The sequence below is a fragment of the Corvus kubaryi genome, unplaced genomic scaffold (genome assembly GCF_017639235.1).
Source record: "Corvus kubaryi isolate FWS band 111438036 unplaced genomic scaffold, C.kubaryi_AGA036_p1.0 133, whole genome shotgun sequence".
In the NCBI taxonomy this organism is placed as follows: domain Eukaryota; kingdom Metazoa; phylum Chordata; class Aves; order Passeriformes; family Corvidae; genus Corvus; species Corvus kubaryi.
The window spans coordinates 905,104-926,217 of NW_024580667.1; the positions used below are offsets into that span (position 1 = coordinate 905,104).

At 39.0% G+C, this 21,114-nt stretch overlaps 1 protein-coding gene across 1 annotated transcript in view; it reads right to left on the reverse strand.

Moving 5' to 3' along the window:
- The window catches only part of DSCAM (DS cell adhesion molecule), a 437,619-nt gene that overhangs the window by 183,108 nt on the left and 233,397 nt on the right, over nt 1-21,114 (reverse strand). Inside the window, 1 exon segment of the mRNA XM_042033380.1 lies at nt 813-959. Within this exon segment, the coding sequence (XP_041889314.1) occupies nt 813-959 (147 nt within the window).

Consider the following 21,114-nt stretch of genomic DNA (forward strand, 5'->3'; position numbering starts at 1 on the left):
ATGACTGTGTGTGGGGAACCCAAGCATCCATCACACACACAGCAATCAGGAGACAATTTAAAACTACAAGGAAAAGTTAAAATAGCCCATCCACCTTCCCATTTTCCCATCTGCTGCACAAATTACCCTGGGACTCAGCCCTGAGCATGGAGAGCCTCCAGCCAGCCCCTCTGGTGCCTGCAGCACCCCTGGATGCATTGGCACAGGTCATGTGCTCCTTACGGCTGGAAATCCCTCCTGGAATAAGGGGAACATGCTGTTTTCCCCAGGGTAGGAGTGAGATGAATGAAAAGGAAGGCTGAAAGGCACCTCAGTTAACCTGAGACTCCTGAAGCGGAAATATCTACAGCTGAGTGAAATGTCCTGAGCTCCTGCTGTGGTCAACAGAGAGAAATAGGCACCATGGGGCAGTTCAGATCACCCCAAAGTAGGACAGGTACACTACCCCTAAAAGTGTCCCTCTTCTTTGGTTACACAGGGAAGTTAAGGCAATTAAATCCTTTCCCTGCATAAGTCTACTTTTGAAGGGATGAATCCCATCTGCAGTCCTTTTATAAAGTACTCTAAACCTGCTAAAAATCACCGTGCTGAATGCAGGTGAACCCTACAGGCCTTCAGGAAATAGCGACTAAGAGGCGAAAAACAAATGAAAAATAAAGGATTTTAAAATGGCCCATTTGATTTTGCAGCAGCTCCCCACTTCCATTTGATAGAAAGGTGGCTGTTGCACACAAGAACGTGTCTTGCCAGCTGAGCACACTAGAGAGAGACATGTGCAGCATTTCATTTAGCAGGATACAGAAAAGGAGCACCTGATACAAAAAGTCTTGCGCTGTTGCTTTGTCGCGTTTCTCCAGTGTATCTGTGCCTTGTGATACATCGGTAGTTGTACAGTCCATCTTCATTCTGTACGTCTAAAATATACAAGGCTCCCGTGGATGTGATGAGAAATCTAGGTCCTGAAAGACACAAGAATTTGCAGGGCTTAAAATATATGCAGGTTGTTACTCTCACACTGAAGGATGGATGACAAAGGTCCGGAAGATTTTTTTTTTTGCCAGGTTTGAAGCTGCCAGTTCCAAGCTTACCAAGTGCTCGCTGTAAATGCATAAAAGCTATCAATTCATGTATATTTTATATGCACTTCATGTGCAAAAAGAAGGGATCTTTAAGGAAAATGTGAGGAAAGAAGGAAAGAAATGTGCCATGGTCTGTATCAAAATTAATAACCATACAAGAGGTATCTGAAGTAAAATATGGGGGAAAGAACCAATGCATTAATCCAGTTTAATTCACTATTGCAGGATGATACGATGCAATTCAGCAGCAGAACTGTGGGTGTTAGAAAGGCAGTGAAGCTGCTCACACCTGCAGTGCTTGCAAGTTAAACAGGGTTAGGAGCAGTCCCAACCCACCCCACCCAGCAAAGCAACAATCTCTAAAACCAAACAAGACTGACATGTTCAAGGTCAGAGTTTCTCCCATTATTCTCTCAAAATAAAAGTATTACAGGTTAAATTTTCTTCAAATATGAATTTTTTATGCTTAGCTCTAGAATATGCGGAAAATACCGTGGTGGATATGGTCATGTGCAGTTTTGATCATTTGACACCTGCAGAAGTGCCTCTGTTCTTTTTTACGCCCACTCTAAAAGCAAGGACACAAAACCACCTAAAATCTACGCTGTACATGTTTACTCTATAGTGCTTCTCACAATGCAATAAATTAAAATAGCATGTTTAGAACACATTTCAAACTTAAGCCTCACCCAGTTAATATTTCCACTTAAAAAATACTGTAGTCTAAGCTGTGTGCGCTTTTCCAAAACTTTTACACTGAGGTAAACAATATCTTTTCTTTTTCATGTCTGCTAAATTTCTCTAGTAGATGGTAGCTCTTACAATATATGTACCTGTATCTATGTATCATAAAATATATCAGGCTCCAGAATTAGGGGAGAAATACACAGGGTTGAAACCCATTATGAACTAGTATTCAGTAATATGCAGCAAGAAATAACTCCTTTTCTTCCGAGTCCTATTTGAACAATGACTTTTTAATAATTAAGTGTAGTCAGGATGCTTGCTCCCACATGCATCAGTGGGAAAGCAATCCAACAGAGAGAAGACAGAAAGGAAATAGTTTCATTACAGAGGGCAATATCCTTTAAATCATAATATAAAAGAAATTGAGAAAAAAATTAACAACCACTTAATGCCACAGGACAGGTCTGATGCTTAGAGCAGATAACATTAAACAAAAAATCAGCCCACCTCTCCCATCCATGCAAGTATCAAGAATTATTAAATAACCACACCTGGTTAAATAAGTGGTGGGGTTGTTTAGCCTGAAGAAAATTTTGGAGGGTCAGGGGTGATATTATTGCTCTCTAAATATCCATGACAGGAAGGTGCACCCAGGGGGGGTCAGGCCCTGCTCCCAGGGAACAAAGAACAGGAAGAGAGGGAACGGCCTCAAGCTGTGCCAGGGAAGGGTCGACTTGGACAGCAGCAGGAATTTCTCCACGGAAAGGGTGGTCAGGCCTTGGAAAGAGCTGCCCAGGGAGGTTTGGAGTCCCCATCCCTGGAGGTGCCCAAGGAAGGCCTGGACATGGCACTCAGTGCTCTGGGCTGGGGACAAGGTGGGCATCGGGCACAGCTTGGACTCAATGGGCTGGGAGGACTTTTCCAACCTCAGGAATTGTGAAAATAAATCACCATAATGGAGGCATAGAAGGTATTGAGCTCCTTTGCTAACAAAGAAGAAGCGCTGAGCAAGGGAAAGTGTAAAGGGGAGGGAGACCTGGATGGGAAGTACTCTCTCCTCAACCATGAGCAACACTGTTCCAGCTTCGGTGGATTTACAGATTTATGGGCTAGAGAGGTTCTTTCTTACACAGAACCCACACTGACTTCATATGCCTCTGAAAACTTAATTGTTTGCACAGAGAAGACTTAGGAACAAAGGTACTGTAGAGTGTAGTCGGAAATCACCTAAATGGGCAATATTTCAGTTTCACACCCAGGTGTCTGAAACATGGCATTGAAAAGCTTACATGAAAAAAGCAAAGCTGTCTTACAACTTACATTTTAATATGTTAGTTGTAATTTTTGGATGAACGTAGTAGCTATAAGTTAAATCAATAAAATATACTGTAACTCCCTGATACAATATATTTTCCTGTGCTGTTTCTTCCTTTGCCTTTCACATTCCCAATTACTCAGAACACTGTCTGAGTGTTTACATTACTCAAAAACACTTGTGCCCGTAAAATTCTTTATAGAGAATCTCTCTGAGATAGCTTCTCATCACGCAGTGGTTCTCAGCCTCTGTACCCTTTAACAAGGTTTGCCTTTACCCCTAAATTGAGGTTAAGATATTTAGAATTTTGGTGTGAAAACCACGGGCTTCTTGATTTCGGTTCACAAGCAGTTTCCACGATCCTGAAATATTTGTAAAGCAAATCTACCTTTGCCAGGGAATATGTTATAAGAACTACAGGTTCACACATAAGGGACACAGTTGTGTCCCTTATGCTCCGTCGGCAGCACAAAATGACACCTTCAGGAGATGGGAATCACATTCATGGGCTTGGCTTGGGGGATGCAGCGAAGACAACCCCGCCTTGCTTTTGTTTCCACTATGTGAGCATCAACCAGCTCTGCATTCAGACAGCACAGCAGGTTTAGCTGTGTGCCTGCCCGTAACAATGCCCCTCAGCCCTGCCTGCTCCATGCAGGCACATCCTCTGCAGCCCAGTCAAGGTTTACATTGGATTTTTCCAGCTGGGATGTGACTCCGGTACCAAACTGTACTGGGGTGGATGTCAGTGGAGAGGCTGCAGTCACATCACAGGCCCAGGAACACATAAAAAGGTGCTAATGGGATGGTTGGGACTGTTTTGGTCCCTCCAGTAAATCTGCACATACTGTGCATTTGTATCAAGTGAGTGGAGCCTAAACAGCTGAGAGGCAGAAATGTGCCCCTTGTGCCAGAGCTTCCTGTAGCTTTCTCTTTCTGGGGTCCATTTTCACCTTTGCTAAATACACATAATTCCATTTCTCTTCATAGTTCCATTTCTCCATAATTCCACTTCCCACCTTTGGACACGACTAGTATGCACAAGTTTAAGATCACACATATGTGGCCAAAGTCTAAAAATAAATTCCTTCCTCTGTGCTCTTCTAAAGCTCTCACTATTTTCAGACGTTCTGCACAGTTTTGAGAGATGGTCTACAAAGAGCATCATTAATAATCAAATTTGTCTCTCAAGATAAGCATGAAGAAAACTGCCACAGAAATTAAAGTGAGAAGATCAAACTCACAGCTTCCCTTAAAACTCTAGAGAGCAGTTCTGGAATCACAGCTGGGGTGTGGATTGTGGATGTGGAGTGGCTGGCTGATGAATATAATAATTTGTGGGCTATTTCCAGATCTCGTAGTACTGACTGATACTTGCAGGTGAAGCCTTCCCTGCTTAGCCCTGGCAGTGAGTTTCCTCAGATGCAGTTACACTTTTGGCTCTGTGAGAGCAGACACACTTATTAAAAGCCTGCCACTTAATAAAAGAGGAATGTGAAAGCTGTGCAGAGCCAAGAGATTGTTCAGTGTTATCTTGCTGTATTTTCTGGAGAAGTTATGAACACACTCAAGCTATCTAACACTGCTTAGATCATCTTCCTGTTGGAAATTACTCAGGCAATCGTATAATAAAACCTTCACTTAAAGCATTAGCTAGAGATTTTTGCCTCACCCTCTTCAAAGATAACTAAAAGTAAATAGTTATTGCCACACATCAGATGTTATCCCACATTTCCCACCAACAGACATTGTGTATAATTGCAGGGCTAAAAATTTTCCTTTTCCTCTTTTCTTCTTAACATATTTTGCATACTTATGTAATGCTTTTAATAACCAACCCCTCCTTCTCCTGTAGAAATGCGAGACAGAAAAGATGACAGAGAAATAAAAGGGGAAATGCATGTAATTTCTGTCATCTTCTAAACGGAGAGCATTTTCATTAAACCCGACAGCCTGTCAGCTGTGACAAAGCTGAAGTGTTGAGTGTTCTGCCTTCTGTACTTCAAAAAGTGTTTAGAAAGGCACCAGGATGGGACAGACAAGCTCCCACTGCCCTGTTGATCCAGGGGAGGGCTTTCTTCTTGAGGCACATTTAATTTAATCGCCCCTGCTTTGCTCTAATGAAGTCTAATTTTTTTGATTCACCTACTTAATAAGCCAAATAAAGATTTTTCTAAAGTGAAAAATCCTTTCAGATCAACTGAAGCTTTTTGTTTGTTTGGCTGTTAGCAGGCTTCAAGAGAGGAAGACAGAGAAGCTTCCTTCACAACAATTAAAAAAACCACTGTCAAAATATAGCTCATAATTCCCATTTATTATTCCTCCTCAGTAGTGTTTGCATTAATGCCTTGAATACTTGATTATAATAATTCCAGCATCCGATTTTCAGAGATGTTGCAATCTCTTTTGGCTTTCAATGCTGGATGCCTTTGAAAACCTGGTTCAATATCTGGAATATGTGTCTCATTCAAAGACTTCAAAGACTTTCAGGAACCCTCACTATCTCTTGCCTTGGTAATGTGGGCAAGCATAGTAATATATTATCATTCAACATAGTATTTAAACTTATTTAAAAGTAGAATTTAAACCCAAGGCCAAGTTGGATGGGGCTCTGCGCAACCTGGTCTCAGGTGTCCCTGCCCATGGCAGGGGGTTTGAATTAGTTGTTCTTTAATGCCCTTTCCATGCCAAAGCATTCTATGATTTTATGAAAATTTAAATTCTTTACTGAGAAGCTCTCTGAGATACATGGATTCACACAATTCGTACAAGTCAGTGGAAAAACAGGGAATGGAACCCATAACTCTTTCCCCGACATCCAACATAATACATAACTTTGCCTCACTGGGTGACTGAAAACAAAATATATAGATCCAAGAACTAGAAAGACCATTAGAGTAATTTATTTTCACCTTCCCTCCTTTTGCCATTAATTCCTGCCCAAGACCATATCCAGAAGTTACACTAAAGGTTTTTTAAAAAGACATTAGTTATGATTAAAGATTTCTTGTAAGTGGAGAGCATGTGGTATCCCTGGGTAAATTATTCCAATTATTCTTACTTTTGAAAATTAGTGTATTGTTTGGGTCCACCTGTCTTTGCCCCAGTTATTGGATCTTACTGTGCCTTCATTAAAGATTTCCTCCGCAGTCAGAAATCTTCTGCCTATTTAAGTACTTACAGAACACAAGGAAATTACCTCTTATACCATCTCTTTCCTTAATTAGTTATACAGATTGAACTTCCTAAATCATTTACTGTGAATTATTCATATCTTGAAATATTCCTGTAGTTTTTTTGCTCAACACCTTAACAACTTTTCGAAGCTCCTTTTCAAGCTTGGATCATGCACATAAATTCAGTGACAGTTCTGGTTGTAGTGAATGCAAAATGTCACCATTTTCCTCTGTATAGATTTTTTTCCACAACCCATCCAGTAATTTAACCCATCATGGAAAATTGTGATCTCCTTTCCAGAGTCATGAATTCAGGAAAGAGATTTCCCTTCTTCTCTAGATGTGATCTCTCACCTGTCTGTCCTAAAACTGTAAATAATGGTATGAAAACCTCAATGTTCAAATCAAACCTCTTTAACACAACTCACCAAGCCGTGTCATCCTTCACCATTACACCAATATTTTAACAGTTGGCATATTTTGCCAACAGCTTTCCTTAACAAAATTTTCTTCCATAATTGAAACTCTAAACTCGTATCTTCATCTGAGATATTAGCAACCACTTGGTTTGGAGACAAAGAGATGGACCCCAAAGAGATGGGTCCTACTCTCCTAGAGAAAACAAACAAGGAAGAGGTGGAGGAAACTGGGTCATATCTAGGCTTGACCAAGGGTCCCAAATCCCACGACATTTTTGAAACACACCCTTCATTTCACTATCTGCTGACCAGTCCCCTAAATAACCTTCTGACTTCATTAAAATTGAATGGTGTTAGCAAATCATGTGTTTGTTTCTCTAAGTGAGGTCACATTAACAATTATGAAATTCCTCTTATGTAAGGTTTTAATGCTTTTCTTTAGACTGTATAATATTAGACATTAAAATAAAATTCTGTTTAGGTTTCCTGTGTGAGATTGTTCTCATGTATAATTCATATGAAAATCTGAACACTTTCCCGTCGAATTAGCGCATCATATTCTTGTATGAAAATGAGAATATTTAAAAATCACAATGTTAATTATTCTTTTATCATGCCCTTTTCCCCCAGCATGCTGGTAGTCTTTAAATAGGGGTAATGTTACCCTCAAGATGATTTAAAAAATCATATTTGATTTTTCTTTTGTTGGAAACACATCTAACAGCGTTGTGTTACTGCAGCCTAAATTGGGTTGATCGAAATTAAGAGAACAGATGGCTGTTCTAATCATGTGCCAAATGATAATATAGAACAAATAAACTCTTGTCAGTGGTACTTGTCACCTCCACTGGATAGAATCGCTTCTGCTAAGCAAGTTTCCAGTATGACCCGTGCATGAAAGGGAGAGAACTCCCCACAAAGCCAAAGGGGACAGAAACCTATAACTCAGTTTTATGGCACTGCTACAACATCATCCTCAAACAAACCAATCTGCTGCTCAGGGCATGGGAAGTGTGCTAGAACCTGCTTAAACTGTGCCCTGCAGTCACAGTCCTGAAAATGCTTTTGATACCCAACCCAAAGATTAGGTAAGGAAAGAAGATGTGGAGGGAAAGGTAAGGATTTCACTTTTCCAAGCATCCCTCATTCAATATACCCAGCCTTCATGAGATAACTTGAGAGGCCACCATGACTCATTTCCTGGCAGAAAAATTCAGTGGCAAAGCTTCTGAAGTGCCACCATAGTACGATGTTACTCATGAGGAATTGAGGCATTTGATATTCCCATTTTTTCCTGACACGAGGAAAGAAAAAGTCATAAAATCCATAGGAAATGTTGTCCAAGGTGAGGGAGGCTGCTGTCATATTCGATCTGTTACCCAAGGCTCCTCAAAGCTCACAGACATGTGTCTTATCATAAGACCAAGCTTACAGATCTGAAGTTTCCTTCAGTCCCAAAGCACTGGGTTTTCCTTTTCCCTCAGAATTAAATCTGAGAATTTATAAAATTAGACAGCAGCCTTACATGAGATGTTTTCCATTTTATTTAGACACATAATCTGTTTAGACTTCAGTAAAGAATAACTGAGATTACCTTTCTGCAAAGCTCTCTGCAGAGAGCTAAGGACATTCATAAATATTTCCAGTCCTATGACCTGATATGGTTCCTGCTGTAATAGAGATGGATTCACAAGTAGGCAAAATTTGTGCAGAATGGACAGCTCAAAACCAAGACATTATTTCTTATATCATCATTCTTTACCTGCCCTCACCTCATCTACCTCAGTTAGGGATAGAAGCACCTGTTTTGGTGGCAGCTCAGACTGAATCAGGGTAAATTATAATTAAACCTGTTACTAATCAATCACTCTGCCCTTCAGTCAGTGGAATTCAGAGCTGCTCAAAGTGCAGGAGGCCCAACCCAGCCACCATAATTATGATTCTAAAACACCAAGCAAAGTCATGGAATATTTTCCACTTGATTCTTCAAAGTAGGAAATATTAAAGAGGAAAACAGTCAACAAAATATGGCTGTTATTTTGGCATCTCTGTCTCCAAGGAATATCAAGGACCAGCAATGTCCTTCTGCATCTTTCCAAAGAAAATGGATCTAGAGAAATTTAGATGCTGTTGTGTTTGCTCCATCCCAAAATGTCTCTCTGTTTCATAAATAGGGATTTTGCCATAGCTATAGTTTTCCAGATTTCTCTTGATGTTTGGCATGAATTTTTACTACCTAAGACAATAAACCTGCCTGTTTCTTGCCTATAGAACCATAAGGTGAATACAAATGGAAGACAAGAGGAGACAGGAAGAAAGAGAAATAAAGAAAGAAAAAAGGGAAGAAAACAATGAAAAAAGTAAAAAAGGAAAAAAGTAAAAAAGAAAAAAAAAGAAAATAAAGGAAAGAAGAAAAAAAGAAAGTGGAAGAGGAGACTGATCAAAATAAAGTTCCAGTTTTGGCTTTGTAAATTGAGCTGAGAGAGATTATCTGCTGAGTCAGTTACAGCTTTAAATAGGAACAAGAGTTGTGGTTCCCTGTTGGTTTTTCATTGAGACAGGATGAGTGAGGTCTGAGCCCAGTGCTCCAAAATCAGGAAGGTTCTGAATGCTGGTGGTCGCTGCAGTCATGGTTTCAGCTGCTTTAAATTTAACAGTACCATGAGTTTATTTGTGCTTCTGTAATCTCAGAATAAGGAAAGACATTATGCTCTCATATGTGCAGTGCTATAATTTTCTGAATGAGTTTGGCCATTTTGAAAATGAGACTGTAAATTACCCAAATCAGAACATATTTTATTGCCCCCTCTGTGTTTCTTAGACTACAAACATGTATTTCCAATTACTAATGCCAATTGTCCACACCAATTCCACTTATGTTACATATGCAATCCTCAAGTTTTATAAAGGAGGAATAAACATGTTTGTTTGTTTTGGTTGTGTGGGGTTTTTTTCAGATAAGGCATAACTAGATGCAGGAGTTGTGTTTGTGTGTACACAGACTAGGTTATGTTCATGGTTACTATTCTATGATTGAATAGTACAGACCTGGCTGATCACACAATATTTTCATTTAATTGTTCCCTCTCTTAATCCTTGATGAATTTATTAGGCGTGAGCAGCTACACTTCTCTACCTGCTGCTGTTAACTCTCCTCCTCAAGGATATTAAATAAAACTGCCATAATCTTTAATACCTCAGTTTTAGATTATTTGAGTGCTTGCATATGTTGCTGTAGAAGCTGCTTTCCTCATTTCAGCTAGGGAAGCAAGCAGATAATTTTAAATCACCAGCTAGTTTTAGGGGCTCTGATTAAAGAGGATTCAGCTTTGCCCATGATATATGGAGCTGTCTGGAGGATTACAATCTTTTTCCTCAGGCTTTTACTGGTGCCTCCCACATAAATAAATAGCCTGGAGCTGACCAGTGGCTTAGCACAAATATATGCTCTGCTCTTTATATCATCAAGGAACATAACCCATCCCCTCTTCTATCTACATGCAAATTCAACCACAAGTACATTAGTTAAAGAGAAAACCTCCATCTCCTCTGGCCTGAACAGCAGCTGCTTTATGTCACCAACATCAAATGTGCACCTTAATAGTCTTGGAGCTTTGAAGTCATTGTGTTTCCAGAATATAAACTGTTATGGACAATATGATCAGAATAAATCATAGCCCTGCAGACACAGAATTCCAACAACAGCAGAATTATTTTGACTAAGTGCAAACAGCCAATATTATCCCACAGTAATTACAGCAGCTGCAAGTCTCTGGCCCCACATGTTTAACCACGTTTATTCTGCAGGCAACTGGGAAGGTAATGGAGCATCTCAATCTGAAGGAACAGTTTTATGAGAAATTTATCATGGTACCCACTCCCTTCCATGAGAAGATCTATTCAAAGCTTCCCAAGACACCTGAGCAGTCAGAATTTTTATTTAAAGCATGTGCAGTAGCAGAGACAAAGCTTCACATGGTACATTCTAGTGTAGTATTTTTATTTGGAGAGTGCAAAATGAGGGAAAGTGAAACAGGTTAATTGGGTTTTAGAGTAATGACATAAGAAGGAATTAATATCTTCCTCGCTCAATTTGAAAAAGCAAACCTATGTTTGGATAAAAAGTTATTCAGAATATTCACTGCGGGAGGAAGTACTTCCACTAGGAATTAGAGATAAAATGAATAATTTCCCATGGAGACTCTTGGCCAGTCTACTGGGAAAAGAATTCAATGTTCAGTGAATAATTTTAAAAATGAAGAAGAAAACCTGCTAATGATGTACATTTCCATCTTTTTGAACAATACAATAGTGTTAAGTCTACGGTGTTGCTTTTCAACAGCTCTATAAAAATTAAAATATTTTTTACAATTTCCCCTCACTATACCCATTTTTCCTCTACTTTTCCCTCTCTCATGCACACTAATTTCTACTCGCAACATAACCAGCTGTTATATGATGGGACCCTACTTCTGTCTCTGCTTTACCCTTCCACACAGGCACAGAACTCCATGTCGTGAATTTCATGTGTTTAACTTCTTTCAGCTCTCACTACCACTCACACACCTACCATTTTTTTAAAAAAATTGTCTCCTGATGAGCAATTCCCATACTTTGGGACTCAGTACAAGTTTTCCTCAGTATGGAAGCATACAAAACCATTTGTACTCAGTGCTGCTTCAGAACAACTGATGAAGCTGAAAAAATAACAATAGTAAGAGCAGATGTAAAGACTGTTCTATACCATAAAATAAAACAAAAGAAATCCTGCAGCCCCTGATCCAATGAAATTATTCTATAAAGGAATATTAGAAAAACAGCATTTAAATATTACACAAGTCACATGTATTATCAACATTGCTGGAAGAAAAAAAATAACCTACACTGATTTTAAATTGAAATAACTGCAAGCAATTCCTGGGGATCTGTTTGCAGACTGAATTCCATCAGCATGTGAAGATTTAGCAGACCTCATTTTTTTATAGGTTACAAAGTTTTGTAATTCTTGCAACTTCTCAATAAACAGAAACACTTTGAACAAGAGTTATATTCCAACAGTGTGAATAGATGTGGCTATCACACTATTACTTTTCTGTTTGCTGACATCTTTGTCAAACTTTATAACAATGAAAAGGGTTCAGTAAATATGACTTTTCAGCAAGGGGTAAATTCACAGTGTGATTTATGCTCAGCATCAACTCAAGATTATGGGATATTTCAATCCAACTTCATTTTGAAGATCTATGTGAGATAAAACTAGGAAGGATGTGTAATTCCATACTATCTCATAGATTGCTGTGATTCTGTACTATTACTTTCCTTGGACTGGAAGCACAAAGAAAATATCATTATAGACACAACAAGCATCAATCTGTTAGAATAAATGTGGGTATTTTAAGGGTTTTTTATTTCCTTCTCTGAACTGCTCAAAGAATCATGACTTGGAAGCCTGTCCAAATATCAGGATGATTATGCAAATATGCCTAAATACATTCCTAAGATAATTTTTATCATTTGCCAATTTCTGTTTGATTGGGAAATTGAGGCACAGTGAAGCAAATCAATTTGCCTAACTTTATCTTGCGAGTTTGTGGCAGACTTGGGAATCTCAGTTCTGGGTTTTGAGCACCCACACACCCTTTCTTACGCCTCGTTTTACATGCTGTGCCTGAAGACCTGCCAGACTGGATTCACTCCTTTATGGAGGTGCACAACAAGGGCACAGTTTGGATGTGCAAATCTCTGTGTATGAGTTAAATAATGTTATTGTTGTTCTCTTTCCGCTGTCAGAGTGTTCACCAGTGGGCTGGACAGGTTTTGTTTGTACCAGTGCTCACTTTCTGTGATGACCTCAGAATAAATTATTTTTAAAATTCAGCCTTTGGCCAAATTAATGTTTCAGGCAAGCTGTGTTAATTTCTGCTTTTCCTGAGCTTCCCCTGTACTTACAGATGCAATTAGCTCTACAAATGATTTAAAGCATCTATTTTGTTAATGCTTAGGTTTGTTTTAGGGTTACATTGCAGCATTTGTTAAGCAACTAGAGTCTATAATGTGTTCCGTTGTCTTTCAAATTATGAATGTTAAGGAAACAGAGGTGCTTTAGGAAAAAGGGGTCAAACTCATATTCTACATATGGCACTTTAGGCTGAAAGTCGCACAAAGTATTTTTTCCACTTCCAAAACTTTTTTTTTTTCAGGAAGCATAGCACTAGATTACAAAAACCAACAAAATAAATATGTCCAAGCAGACACAGACCTGCACTGCCTGGACCCTAAGCACTTTCCCTGAGCAGTCGAACTCTCTTTCTTTCTCTCCACAGGCCATCAAAGAACGTGTTGAGTCCATTAAAGAATGTGTTGAGTCACAGAGTGACCTTGCCATCACCATATGACATTAACACATTTGGCCTTGACCATGCTAATGACATTTCCATATGAAGATCCGTATCATTGACATTTCTTGCAATCCCAGAAATTGCAAGCAGCATGAAATTGTCTAAACAGGACTGACCTGACAGAAAAGCCTCCACATGAACAGCACGTTCCGGCCACCCAAGACATTCAGAGTAGCATTCCCAGCTTAAGTTAGACACATCCACATCCTCTGGCACCACTGGAGATGGAGAACGATGGCCAAATGTGTGCATGGAGTCACCACCAGGATCATCCAAAGCACTGTGGGAAGCAGGTCCAGGGAGGTGGACCTCTCTACTCTGTTCTCATAGGATCCCACCCGGAGCACTACATTTAGTTCTGTTATCCCAGGATAAGAAGGACGTGGAACTGTTGGAGCAAGTCCAGAGGAAGCCACGAGGTTGATAAAGGGACTGGGGCACCTCCCCAGTGAAGACAGGCTGAGAAAGTTGTGACTCTTCAGCCTTGAGAAGGTTGTGTGGAGACCTCAGAGCAACTTCCAGTGTCTGAGGGGGGTACAAGGAAGCTGGAGAGGGACAATTCATCAGGAACTGGAGTGACAGGACAAGGGGGAATGGGTTCAAACTGAAAGGAGGAAATTTAGGACAGATATTAGGAAGAAATGTTTTGCTGTGAGGGTGGTGAGGCCCTGGCACAGGGTGCCCAGAGAAGCTGTGGCTGCCACATCCCTGGAAGTGTCCAAGGCCAGGCTGGACAGGTCTTGGAGCAACCTGGGATGGTGGAAGGTGTCCCTGCCCAAGTAGGAGGTGGATTGAGATGATCTTTCAGATCCCTTACAACCCGAACCATTCCATGAGTACCACAAGGGCATAAAATACACCTTAAAGCAGAGGATCACTATGAAACCGGTAAACCACGTATGTGTGTCTTGTTTAAGCCATCAGACCGTGGCCTCAAAGGGATTGAAAACCATATTCCAGTGGTCTGTTCTTCTTATCTGTGTTTGTCAGATCCCTAGAAAGAGATGTGACTCTCTGCAAGTGGTGCTTCCAATGCATAAGGTCTGTAAGTACTCTTTTGGACAAATTAATCTAAAGTAAGGATATTCACCCAATTCACTTCGATGTACTTCTTTCTCCTGAGAAAACACAGCAGAGTTTTGACATTTTACATGAGCATTCAAAAAATGCTGGTGTCACTTAGATAAGAACATTTAAAAATAATAATCCCTATTTTTCAAAACTAGGCAGCGGAAAAGTAATGAAGAAAAAGCTCTGAACTAAAACTACTTTTCCTCTCTTTCCCTGATACTCAGCCTTAATCTGGGTATACTCTTTTATGCAGTCAATGGCTTAGGGATGTGAACAGCCATAAATGAATCTTAAAAAAGAAAATTAACGTGGCAGAATCTGACAGCTGTATGGCATTTATTGTAAGCAAATTCTGCATTGGTTCAATCTCTTGAGCAACTGTTATTTGGGTCAACATTATTGCTTTCATAGTTCACAGTCTTTATCTCCTGGGAGAAAGCCAATTTTTTTCTTCACTCCAATCCTCTTAGGCAGACCCCAAGAGTCTGTATCACTGACCTGAGGATTTGCATTCTACACCATGTCCATGGTCGGGACACACTATCTCCCTCCCTGGAGCATTTCCATTAAGAAGGTGGAACACACATCCAATCCCTGTAAATTGAGCCTCGTGGACTTTTTTAGTTCTTTGTGGAGCAAAGGGAGCATTGTACAAAGCGCAGCACACCCCAGAGCAAAGATCACAGAAGAGAGGAAGAAATAAATAAATAAATAATGTCCCAAAGATCCAAAAGTCAATACAACGTGTTTCATTTCTTTTTCTTTCTGACAGGAGCTCTGGCCCCAGAGCCTGGTCAGAGGCAGCTCAATAATAACGATCTAAGGCTGGTCTTCAATAGAGACTCAACAGCTGACAGCTCTTCTGTTCAAATTGACAAGGGCACAAAGAAAGGCTTGAATAATTAATTGTGAATGATTGGATGTGATTTGATTGTGTGGCCAACCTGTTACATCTACTTGCTTTCTCCTAATCTTTCAAAATGAGATATTAAAGCTGAAACTTTACTCTGCTTTTTTCTTATTATCTGGTTGTCTCTTGTGGCAGAGCCTGTAGAATGTGCCCTCCATGAGATGGAAGGTGGTGAAGGAGAGCCCTGAACTCGTTTGGGTGTCTAGGACTGCACTACAAGCCTGACTGGTCTCTATAAAAAGTACTTCTAATTTCTATTATGCAGATGCATCCACCAAAAAAAAAAAAAAACAGGGATGGGAAAAGAAAGTGGCATCAGGAAAGGTGAGAGGTATTCACTAATTAACTTATTCCTCCTGTAAAATCACCCACAACCATGCAAAAAAACCCAAAAACCAAGAAGACCCAAACCAAAACTAAAAACACCCTACAAAACCAACCAATCAAAAAAACCATGACCTAAAAACCAAATCTAACCCCAACACCTTTCTCACTTAACTTCTGAGACACTTTTTAGCTAACTTTTCCAAGAGCAGTTTCCCACTTAAATAGAAACTGCAGACACTTGAACATTCAAAACCAAGTTATACAGTGAATACCATCTCAAACATGATCTGCATTTTTTTTTAAATAGGGACATAATCTGTTAACATGCATAGCTTCAGCATTGGCTTCTAGCCCAGATGCTGCTTTCTCAGCAGCCCTCAAGTATAGGTGGCACAATAATCTTTGTGTAACTCATTCAGCACGCTTGGGTGACAGAAAAAGTGGGGGACCAATAATTGCTGGTTGCTAAAGTTCTTTGAACGAGAGAAGGAAAGATCACCATTTTAAGCTGCCCAAGGTCTGCAAATGTGCAGTTAAGTGCTGATTCTGTTTTAAAGGAGTATTTACAGCAGTGAACTGTGGTTACAGTGATAAACTGCACCTTGGGACACTGAGAATCTCCCAGTGATTAATAAAAAATATTTTCTGTGAGACCCAAGCTTTTCTCTCCCCTTATTCAGAAAAAAATTTTCACAGAGTTTCACTCTGTATGGAAAGACTGACCGACTAAGGAGTGCCTATTTCAAAGGTTGTTTGATTGCTCATCTTCTCAACAACAGATACCACTTGAAAGAATCTGACAGTTCAGGGCAGTCCTGATCATCTCACTGTGCTCTAATCCCAGCTCATGGTCTATAGAACTGGAAGAGTCTCCAGTGCTTAATTATAAGAAAAAACCTGTCTCTGTAATATATGACTTAAGGTCAGCACTAGCTCTTAAAACACAGTAAGTTTTGAAGACGAAATTGGGATGCATAGAAGTAGAACATTAATAAGATGATAAAATTTTAAATTATCTTTATTCTTCCTTTCAAACAAATAAGACTCTGAGGAGAGGCATCACCTGTGTCCTATCAGACTGTACCCTGTGGTACATATTAGGGTTGCTGAAAAAAGTGTTTTCCAACACTTTTAGGAGCAATATTTCCTTAGACTATAAGCTCTGTTAAATATTTATACATTAATCTCTATTTTTATGTAGGAAAATATCCCATATATGCCTGTGTGCACATGCATGTCCTCATCCTGCAGGTGATAAATAATAGAAGGTCCCTCTTTATGGTAAATTATGGATGAGATGTATAATATATGAATTAAAGTTAACAGTGGAAAAAATCATTTGCACACAAGAAGTTGGGGGAGGAACTAAATGCTGCAAGAGAGAGGTGGAAAACAAGTAATGTTTTAGTTCAGAAAAATAGATCTGAGGAGTCCATAACTGTGCAGCTTTCTCTGCTCTGTTTATGGAAACACTTTCCACTGAAGAAACTGCGAAAAAATAAATATGAAAAAATTAAATATCACTTGACTGAAATTCTATTGAGAATTTGGCAGGTTCAAGGAAGAGCTGCAGAAACGATTCAAGAGATGGAAGCCCACTTTTATAGTGATGGTCTAAGGAGACAAAGACCTTCAGTTATGAAAAAGGAGCTGATAAAGAGAAATAAAAACTGCCTGAAAGATGAGGTAGAAGACTTTTAAATTATCGGGTCAGTTAATAACTTCATACCCTATCAGGAAGTGAAAACAGGATTGATCGAGCATAGGCAGAAGATGGAAAATTCAAGCAACAGGGTATTCACAAAAAAATATCACAGTTCATGCAGAAATTACAAATAAAGGAACTCTCTGGTAGATTCCAAGCAGAAATGTGGAAGGTCAAAACAGATTAAAAGGTTCTATAAAAAGTAAAAAAAGCAGGACATTTGTCTTTCCTATGGGAATTTCCACACAGTGACAAACTTGCACAGAACAAGAATTGCTCTCAACAGGTGCTGGTAGCCTGGTTCAAGCATCCTATGAACAAACCTCCAAAAAATTTGAGATTTAGAGGAATCAGGATAGGAAATGTATGGAAATTTTAGATCTAGATCAGTCTTCCTCCTAATTCCTGAAATTCCTGGTTTCAGTCTGGATTAGGACCTAATCTATGTCAGAAAACTAGTAGAGGTACTTATGATTTCCTACAATTTCATCTTTCAGAATTACAAAAGCATAAATTTTCTTCAACTTAAAAGTCATTTGCATGTTAATATAAAGTTATATTGTGCTCATTTTTTCCCACTGGTTCACTTCACTTTTTTTTTTGTAAAGTGGTCACAGATGTCTCTTCGAGAATGTATGCAAAACCTCAATAAAAAAAAGAAGTGCTTTGTGCTTAATTCCTTTTCTCGAAAGCATCCTTGATGTTTTCTGTGAATATTAATTCCTAGCATTGGCCCAGAATGTGGGAAATTTTAATTTTGAAACCATGAAATCACTCCTTTAATTTTGGTCCTTGTTCTGGTGTCAAAATCTGGTGTCATAAATCTGAGAAGGAAAACATTTTGTAATACTGTTTCTATCTCAGAGGTTAAAATTAGTCTAAAATTCAGCTTACTATCTATCTCAAGTAACTGACTGTTCAGTGACCATTTTTAAAAATGATATAAAAATCCATCAATTTGAAGGAATACAGAAAGAGAGGACTATGGATATTTTGATGAATGGTGGGATAACTCTGAGCTACCAGTGAGACACAGCCATGAAAGCACCTAATAGGATTCTAAGATAAAACATAAAGCAGTAGCACCATTGAATAAGGTAAGAGCTCATCTAGGATATCATCTGTAATCCAAGATGATTTTGTTCACACAAGAGATATCAAATAGGAATTAAAAATCAGATATATAAGTGCTTACAGAAAAAAAAAAGAGCCTATTTCTTAGGGAGACCTTTAAAAATTTGGTTTATTGCTGCTGCCAAAATAAATGTAGCAATAAATGTGTCAATAATAATATTACAGTGAATAACAAAATACATATGTTTGGGTGCATATGCCAGGGAGAGAGAAAATTCTTCCATTTAAAGAGCATTACTGGAATGAGGTTTAATGGCTTTGAATTATCCATTAATAAAACTTAGTCTAGACAATTGGAGGAGATTAGAAGATTGGAAGACAGAGAATATCCCAAACAGAGCACAGGGAAATCTGCTTGTTCCAAGATGGAGCCTGGGACAGAATTCGCCATGACTGTGTAACACAATCTGTGAGTTTGGGAAGTTTTGGGCATTGAATTCAAGTGAAATAAAATTGTATTTGTTAAGATGTCTTGGAATTTATCATATTTTGTTGATTCAATGATTAAGATCATTAATTGTAGAGTTTAGGAAATTTTTTGGCCACCAGGCTCTTCTTTGGTGTGACTGTTTTCTTCTGAGCACAGAGCAGGCTGCTTCCCTTTGCTGCCAGGTGATGGGCAGAAAACAGCAACATTCTAAGTGCAAAGGCTTAGAAAGACCTAAAGTGCTTAATTGGCATCTGTTGTTTGCATGGTCAGGATTATGAACCATGTCCTAATTTGGGAATAATAAAGAATTATGGTACCAACCAGGCTGGCAAGGTCCAGAGGCTATTTTACTTTCCCCTGGGTCACTTGGGAGTTTATTTATGAGAGCCGTCCTGCCATGGAATTTATAGGATATCAGCTTTTCATCCCACCTCTTCACTGTGCCATATTTTTTTCAGCAGGTTGTTTTGGTTTGCTGTTTCTTGGGTGTTGGTTTGGGTTTTTTTTTTTATTTCTAAATTTAGATTCGGTACAGGAAAAGTTTCAAGATTAGTTGAGGGAGAGCTTAGGGAGGGCTTTCAGTTTTGTGGATTTTTTTGGAGATTAAGAATAGATGTTCTGTGAACTCTACAGAGTATATATTTATGTTCATGGAACTGAACTTGATGACCTAGGTCACCCTTTTCCTAAATTCTAATGGAAGCTGCAGTTATTTGTTGCTTTTATGTCCCCATTTCAACTGAGTTTCTGAAAGTTTCACAGCTGGGAATAAAGCAAAAGATCAATTTATTTTTTTCTTGTGAGGTTTTTCTTTTTTTTTTTTTTTCCTCCCCAGTTCTGTGCAAGGAATCACAAGGACAAAACCCTTTTGGAACCTGGTTGGGGAGCTTCACTTCCTCACAGAAAAACTGAATGTCTAATTTGGCATAGTTCTTGCATTTATTTGCAGTAGGTTAACAGTGGTGCACTCTGAAGATACAAAATTAAACCATTTGGTACTTCTTGAAAATAAGATCTTCACATGAAGATTGTACTGTGAAGTCTATGCACAAGGAGGATTATAAAAATCTCTGTTCCTGCCTTCCATCATGCTTTGCTAAACTACAGGATTTGTCAATGCACCAAAAAAAAAGCCTGTGCACAGTGAAAACCACTGGGGTTTTTTTCGAATTTACACCTTGGATACTGTGGTTATTTTTGTCACAGTGTCACTGAACAAAATAGCCACCACAATATTTCTGCTTGTTCTTGGCACAGGTGTCTTGATTTTCTTTAGTGATGACTGATGCCACTGCATTGCTGGAAGTGCAGGCAAACACCAGATGAAGCAGAAATTAATGAATCTCATCACCAAAATGTAAGTGTGAACCTCAGGAAAATACAAATGCAACAAAACAAAGGTTTGTTATTCAAGTTTTGTTGGAGCTGCAGAGACATAGAGCATGTGTAAAATAATATCATATTTATCCAATGACATCAAGAGTTGGCATGGGTAATTCTGAAGTTTCATAAAGGATTCCTGGACAATATTTGTTGGTTTTGTCTCACACCCAAAAAAATATTCACAATCAATTCCCCGAGAACTGAAATCTACAGTGGACCCAGGGAATCTACAGGAGGCCTTTCCTCTGGAAGAAGACAGCCCTGCATTCCCAGAATCATCAGAACAAAGTTGCAAAATACACAAAATGAATGATGATAAAAGGATTTGAATCCTGTAAGGTGCTGGACAGAATTAATATGTGATGTCCATCACATATTAATGTGATAGTCCATCCTCTAAATAAATTGGGGACAATAATGACTCAGAGAGCTCAGTCATCTCCTGCTGATTTTAAAGACAGAAAATGGGCACAACTGTTCGCAGGTGAGAGAATAATAGACCTCACTCAAAGACAATGCTCTGATTTGCTGACCACTTAGAAAATCCTGAATATTAGAAATGAAAATGTTATTACCTGTTGTATAGAATCCCAAAGCTCCTTTGTGCTGGGAGCCTGAGCACTGTTCCCCAAACTATTCCCTACGTGTCACAAAGTACCTGCAAATCTCTAATGTTGCTCCTGGCAACAGGGAACATAAAAAGTTAAAGCTAAGACTGTGAGAGCAAAGCAAGCTATGAAATAGTCATAATGCATACAATTAATTGTTATCCTGTTGAGCATTATGACTTCTAAAAATCTTGTTTTGAGTATTACAAGTCATCCTGAAGCAGAGGCATTCAGAAGTCATTAATATTTTAAATACTCTTGACCTTGGATTTCTGGAGAAGCCACTGACCTAGTTCAGTCTGGTTTTTCAGCTACTCCAAGAAGTTTTGTAACTGAATAGAAAAAGAGAAAAAGCTCTTTCCAGATCTCAGGAGAGAGAAGAGAGAGGGTGTGGATCCTTTTAAGGGGTGATGGACGTACACAAGCTGTACCACCTGTCTCTGGCGGAGAAGGACATGAAAAATCTTACAAA